General features: G+C 43.6%; 1 protein-coding gene across 1 annotated transcript in view; it reads left to right on the forward strand.

Moving 5' to 3' along the window:
* Nucleotides 1–493: 493 nt before the first annotated feature.
* RFT1 (RFT1 homolog (S. cerevisiae)) overlaps nucleotides 494–6,937 on the forward strand; it is a 30,574-nt gene continuing 24,130 nt past the window's right edge. The window contains exons 1-2 of the mRNA XM_004676065.2: nucleotides 494–597; nucleotides 5,880–5,965. Of these exons, the coding sequence (XP_004676122.1) occupies nucleotides 535–597; nucleotides 5,880–5,965 (149 nt within the window). The 5' untranslated portion in view covers nucleotides 494–534. The remainder of the gene's footprint in view (nucleotides 598–5,879; nucleotides 5,966–6,937) is intronic.

The following is a 6,937-nucleotide window of genomic DNA, read 5'->3' on the forward strand; positions in this document are numbered from 1 at the left end:
CGACAACAGGACCCGGTTCTCAGCCTTCAGCAGGATTACACAAAGACACACGTGGAAAATATTGTCTTTAACGACTAACCTTAGTTTTTCCTCTGTAAAATGGGGACAATTCCTGTCCAGCCTAACTTAGGGAGCTCCGTCTGCAGTTTTGCAGGTGAAAGTCAAACGGCAAGAATCTTGAGTTAACGAATGAGTTCTCTCAACTTTTTTGGGGCAGATGAGGCACGGAAGTGACTATTTCCTGGTTGTTAGTCTGCGAACCTCACAGGGAGCTTGGGTTACTTTAATTGCGTTTCTTAAAACTGGTCGGTGTTTAACCTAGTTGGGGTAGGGAGGGACAGGCACAGAAGATAACAAAGGAAGGGCAGGTAGTGGCGCCAGGACACTGACGTAACCCACCCGCCCACTTCAAGGGGTTGACCTGCCTCTGCTCTGCAAGATCGCCAATCAGCAAGCGAACGTCCCGTGACGCAATATTCTCGCGACAAAGTCAGCGGTGGCGTTTCCTGGTGACCGAGACCCGGTGCCGTGACTATGGGCAGCCGAGAGGTTCTGGGCCAGGCGGCCCGGCTGGCCTCCTCTGGTCTGCTCTTGCAGGTACTCTCTGCCCGGCAGGTTCCAGTGTGACAGCCGGGATTTGCGGGGAGGTGGCCCTGGAGTCCCTGAGGACCCGCCTTGAGTTAGACCAACTCTCGGCCTGGACTCCACTACAGAGGGGTTCAACAGGAGGCGGTGGTGGTGGAGAGGGGATGCCTGAACCCGAAGTTGGGAGCCAACGTTCAGTGGCTCGACTGCAAACCACTTTCTTTCTGAGCATTGTAGTTGCCATATGGCAGTTAAGAGATGGTTAGTTCAGGTGACTGGGGTGCCTTTGGTGCTTTAGAATCTGATCTTTTTAAGGCAAACAGTTAATTTTCTCCGTGTCCACCCCGACCCTCAAACACTCAAATTCTGACTTCAGAGGGTTGATATACTATAGCCAGGAACCAGAGACCTGGAGTCAGGCAGATCTGGATTGGCATCCTGGTTCTGTCATGTGCTTGCTGCATGACCTGGGACAAGCAACTTCACGGAGACCTCAGCTCCTATTTAAGAAAATAGGGGTGATAATAGTACCTGGCTCATAATGTCAAGGTGATACTATATTGGGGTCATTGAGATAATTGCACTTACCACAGTACCTGATTCTTAGTGTAGTTGTTTTTTTTTTTTAAGATTTATTTATTATGCATACAAGAACTAGGGTGCAGGCCAGAGATACGGGGGTGGGGTGAGAGATTTCACCAGAGACAGAGTGGGGAGCAGAACAGGCATATTGATTGAAATATACTGCTGAGGGGAGCAGTGGGTGAGACAGGAGAGGTCTGCCATGACATGGGGGTCACCTCCCTCAAGAGATAGGGAACTTGTGCTGCAGTGGCTTCGGAGAGCTTCATAGTGCTGCACTTTAACCCATTGAGCCATCAGGGAGGGCCTCTTAGTGTACTCTTAGTAAATATTAACTGCATCTTCCTTCCGGCTTTGTGACCTTGGACAAATCACTTCCCCTTCTTGCCCTAGTTTGCATCATCTGTCAGATAGTGTACATGCCAGTTGGTCCAAAAGGTAGCTAAAGTTTCTTTTAACCCTAATAACTGGTCATTCTTAGTCAAGTGTTTTAACTCTTCTGTGTTTCACTTCTGAGCCATTTAGGATGTTCACAGACATCCTGAACATGTTTTCATGGAAGTTAGGAGAAAGAATCAGGAGGGCTTGGGCTCAAATTTGGACCTTATCACCTGTTACAGACCTGCGTTTGGAAAAGTTGCTTGACTTCTCCGCATCAGTTTCCTCATCTTAAATGAGAACAATAATACAACTCCACAGGGTTATTAGAAAAATTAGATGGGCCCTCCCTGCTGGCACAGCGGATTAAACTGCAACAGCTTCAGTGTGAGTTTGATCCCCAGCCCTGGAGGTGACACACATGGCACAGCAGACCTCTCCTGTCTTGCCCGCTGTTCCCCTCAGTAGTGTATTTGGTCAATCTGCCTGTTTTGTTCCCCACTCTGTCTCTGGTGAATCCTCTCACTGCCCCTGCACCTCTGGTCTTTATCCAGTTCTGTATGCATAAATAAATTTAAAAAAGAAAAGAAAAATTAGATGATGTGCCTTTTACGTGCCTAGCATATTATATGGTTAATGCTTTTTTTTTTTTGTATTTTTGTTTTGGTAATAAAGATTTTTTATTATCATAATGAAGACATTATAAAAGATTTATTTATTTATTTATGCATAGAAGAGATTGTGTGTAGGCCAGAGGTGTGAGGGTGAGAGGATTCATCAGAGACAGAATGGGAAGCAGAACAAGCAAAATACACTGCGGAGGGGAGCAATGGGTTAGACAGGAGAGGACTGCTGTCCCATGTGGGTCAGATCTCTGGCTATGGATCAAACTCAAGCTGCAGTGGCTGGCGATAGCTTCATAATGCTGAGACTTAACTTCTTGTGCTACCAGGAAAGCCCATAATAAAGATTTTTAATGGTCACTGTGGAGATAAAGTGAGATAATCTATGTAAACTCTATAGATGTACCTTCAAGATTTGTGCTGAATAGGCATTCACCTAGCCCTTAATTAGATGAACCCTAAGTTTACTTTCTCCCCAATTTCATGTTAATCAAATAACTGTTTGAACTCAGTACTTTACCTACACTACTGATTGACCTTTGACAATACCTTATTACTGTGATTGGCTTCATAAAAAAACAGGTCATAGAAAACAGTGGACTAAGCTGCTCATAAGATCAAACGAGGTTATTTTGTTGCTGTGTAATATCAGCAAATGCTTTGCTCTGAGTTCTACTTGCTTCCTGTGCATTTACTTGGTTGCCTTTAAGTATCAAGTAATTAACAAATGTGAAAGAGTTTTTTCTGAACTGTGAAGTTCTTTACAAAGTTAAACGAAGACTGCTGCTCCACTGTGTGGAACAAATGCAGGCATTCCTCGATTTATTGCTTTTTATTGCTCTTTACGAGTTGTTTGTTTTTCACAAATTGAAGGTTGTAGTAACCCTGTGTCAAGCAAGTCTCTTGATGCCTTTTTCCCAATGGTGTTGATGTCGTCTTTTGAGTTCGGGGTTCTTGGGTTCACTCTGGAAAAGGTTTCACCAGAGCTCCCCTTTCAGTGGCACACGGCGAGATTCTTCATGAAACAGAGACTCAGTTATATTTAAAGAGTAAGTTCATTAGAAAGAAACAGGAGAGGAAAAGACACTTGCATAGGTGCAAGTGGGCAGGAAGAGCTGCCCCAAAGGAACAGGCTTGCAGAGAGAGAGGCTTGCATACTTGCAGGCAGAGGCCTAAGAAGAGACCGGCTTCCGCCAGGGGAGGTCAATGCAGAGAAGTCCACGCATGGTCACAGGCAGGCAAGGAGGCTGCTGCCGCAGAGGGAGAGAGTGGGTGGAAAGAAGCACCTTCATAGTCACAGGTGGGCAGTGGAACAGCTGCCCTGTGCTGGTGAGAGACTGCCCTGATATAGGCAGTTTCTCCTTGGGAAGGGCTCACTCCTTGTGCGCCTAGATAGAACTTAAGAGGACTGGAGATTTCCTGATGAGCTTCATCTCCATGTCCTTATCTTTTACCTTTGGGGTTGGAGTTTCAGGCACAGCCCCCAACAGTCTGTTATCTGCTGGGACCTCTTGGAGACATTCAGGCATCCCAGACATCCTGGACATCGGGCTTTGGTGCCTGAGGACCTTGATGTTATGGCTGTGTCAGTTGCTGCACTGGCCCCTTCTCTCTGTCCCCTCTGTGTGACTCAGTCTTGTGATGCCTCCCTTGCATTCCATCCTCCAGCAGTATGAGCTCACTTTGTGTCTCTCTCACATTTTGGTAATTCTCACAATATTTAAAGCATTATTGTATCAGGGTGAGCTGTGATCACTCATCTTTTATGTTACTATTGTAACCTTCTGCCAGGAAAAAGATTATAATGTGCTGAAGACTCATGATGGTTAGCATTTTTTACCAATAAAGTATTTTTAAATGAAGGTATGTGCATTGCAATTTTTTTTTTAGTTGTAATGCTATTCCCTGCCTAATGTACTACAGTATAATATAAACATAACTTTTATATGCACTGGGAAACTAAAAAATTTATTTGACTCGCTTTAATGGAATATTCACTTTATTGCAGTGGTCTGGCACCAAACCTGAAATATCTCCAAGGTGTGCCTATTAGTAGGTAGCATTAGCAGCTTAGAGCTTCATTAGCTCAAACCTTTATTCACACAAATTAGGAGACATGAATTTAACCTGAGTCAGTACATTTGTTAGACAGTGATAACGTGGAAGTTAACATAAATGTGAATGTGTGATTTTGTAAAATAGCCATCATCTTTAGGATTCTTTAGTGTTTTAATTCAGCCCACAGTACACACACTGGAGGCAGCTTTGCAGATACATTGTATTGTGCAAGAAGGGAGAGCTTATTCAGCTTTAACTCTGAGCTACCGACAGTGAAAGTATTAATGTGGTCATGCATATGCATTTTTCAGAAATGCTTTTACCTTCAATCTTATTTGATCACTTTTATCAATTATATGAAGTAGGTAACCTCATTTGATAGAGGAGGAAATGGAGGTTTATAAAAATTAGAGCATAATGGACTTCACAGCCAAATGGTGAGTTAAGACTCTCAGCTGAGTGCTTTTTCCATTAAGGGCTTCATGAGTTCACTTCCAACTTCTAAGATGGAGGACAGAATTTGTTGTGTGTGTGTGTATGTGTGCATTTGCATGTTTCTAAAGAGAGCTACAGAGCTTTCATCAGACTCTCCATAGGTCACTTTGAAACCATAGAGGTTACAATCATGATAGCTTGGTTTTGGAGAACTTGTTGCTCTATGACACTCCTAAATATTTGCTCTAAATATTTGCTCCCTTTATGGTCATGTGTTTTCTCCCCATAGACTTTCAGTCCAGAACAGTCCTTTGGAATACTTGGATTGAATCTTCCAGATTGCAGCTATTCATGGATAATTCTGAGAGTACTTGACAGTAGAATGATTTGTCATTTGCTCTGGAGTACACTCGAGTTGCACTTTGGTGCTGCTGGGCTGCAGGGCGGGTGGGGAATGAGGCTTGCACCCAGCCAGCATTGCCATTTAGCAACTTCATTTATCTGCAACCCATTGTTCTCTGTCTCATGGGAAGAATGCTTTGCTTCTGTGGTTTTCTTGAATTGATGGGTTTGGAAGTCTCATGATACAGCCCTTTCAAATGGCAATAGCTGGACTGTCTTTGTTTCCCCCTAGTTTATTTTATTTCCTTACCTCATTTGTTGAAAAGGTATTTCAGCGCCTAGCTAGAAAGTGTTAAATACTCAGTAAATAAATATGGTTTTTTCTGTTTCCTCGTTGAGAAAACTAAAGTTGAAAGAAATTAAATGTCATTTTCATGGTCCCCAGGTACTATTAGGCAGAAAAGAAAGTGAAATTAGTCCCTAATTGCTTGCGATTCTGATGTACTCATCAGCTCCTACTTGCTAGTGTGTACCATTTCTAAACAAGCTGAAGGGAGGGGCACTGTGAAGCACCAGCTAGAATTCTTTTTGCCTCTTTGAAGTACCTGACTTTGAACCCAGAGAAAATCACTGAACCAGTAAACTAAGGAGACTGTCAGGTGTCTTCCTGGGTTTTTTGACAGGAGTGCTGAGAGACCCCAACAGAATGAAACTGCACAAGAAGTGCAGACAGGCTGAGTGTTTTAGTGAGCGTCTCAAGGCAGAGCGCCTGTGTGCCATTGCTTCACAGTAGGGAGGGCAGCCACCTTGTTTTCTTTTCAGCAAAGCAAACATTCCTGACGTAATTTATTCCTACGCATTTTTCTTTATCTGTAGGTGTTATTTCGATTGATCACCTTTGTGTTGAATGCATTTATTCTTCGCTTCCTGTCAAAGGAAATCGTTGGCATAGTAAATGTAAGGTAAGAAGGGCTAATGCCGGGTGTGTCCACAGCTCACATCCCTGGTCAGGCTTTCCCTAAATTCTGTACCTTTACGTATCACCCTCAGATTCTTTACGTGTCACCCTCAGATTCAGGAAGCAAGGGCCTTTACCAGAAACAGCTGGGCTAAGGGAGGAGTGTGCTGGGTGGGGGGAGGATGAGCAGGCAATGTTGCTTTTAATGGACCCATGGAGTGTTTTCCATTAGCAGCCCTCAAATGCACATTTCTCTGCTGGCTGTTCCGGTTTGCCTGCTCTTAGAGCCCAGGAGAGGAGTGGGAGTAATTCATTGCCAGCTCTGTCTCAGGTATAATCCTGTGTTCTTGTCCTGCTGACAGCAAAGGAAGCAAGAATTCTGTAGTTGGTGAAGATGTGCTTCCTAATTACAGGGCTGGAACAGCTAAGCTACCTTCCTTCCCCCCTCAGTGACTTTTATAATTGGAAAATGGTGGCGGGGATGAGCGCTTGAGTTCTTGTCATTAGTGGCTTAGTGCCTCTTAGAAAGCTGATTTGCTTTGTCTTTTAGACACGGTTTGTTTCTTTTACGTTTGTGTCTTCTGTTCAAGTACACCTACATTTACTCTGTGTTCACAATTGACACACAAGTGTATGGAGTGATGTGAGTGCTCAAAATAGCTCAGGTATGTCTTCATGTCCCGATAAATAAGACAGTATGTTCCAGACATTCCACATCAATTTCATACCAAACAAATGCTCTTGGTTCTGTTCTTGGAGATCAGTGAGGAACTCACATGATGTGCAAAGGAATCTGAGAGCTTTGCACTAGGTAGGATTGAGGAGGGGACCAGGACTCTGCTTTTTGGTAAGCCCCTCTGGTGATTTTGAAGTTGGGATTACACTTTTTTTTTTTTCTGCAGAATGTTTCTCAATCTGGAGTTTGCCTGACTATTCCTTCATTAGATTTAGATTGCACTTTTTTTTTTTTTTTTTT

Source organism: Condylura cristata, unplaced genomic scaffold (assembly GCF_000260355.1).
Source record: "Condylura cristata isolate star-nosed mole 26May11 unplaced genomic scaffold, ConCri1.0 scaffold00004, whole genome shotgun sequence".
NCBI classification, from domain to species: Eukaryota; Metazoa; Chordata; class Mammalia; order Eulipotyphla; family Talpidae; genus Condylura; species Condylura cristata.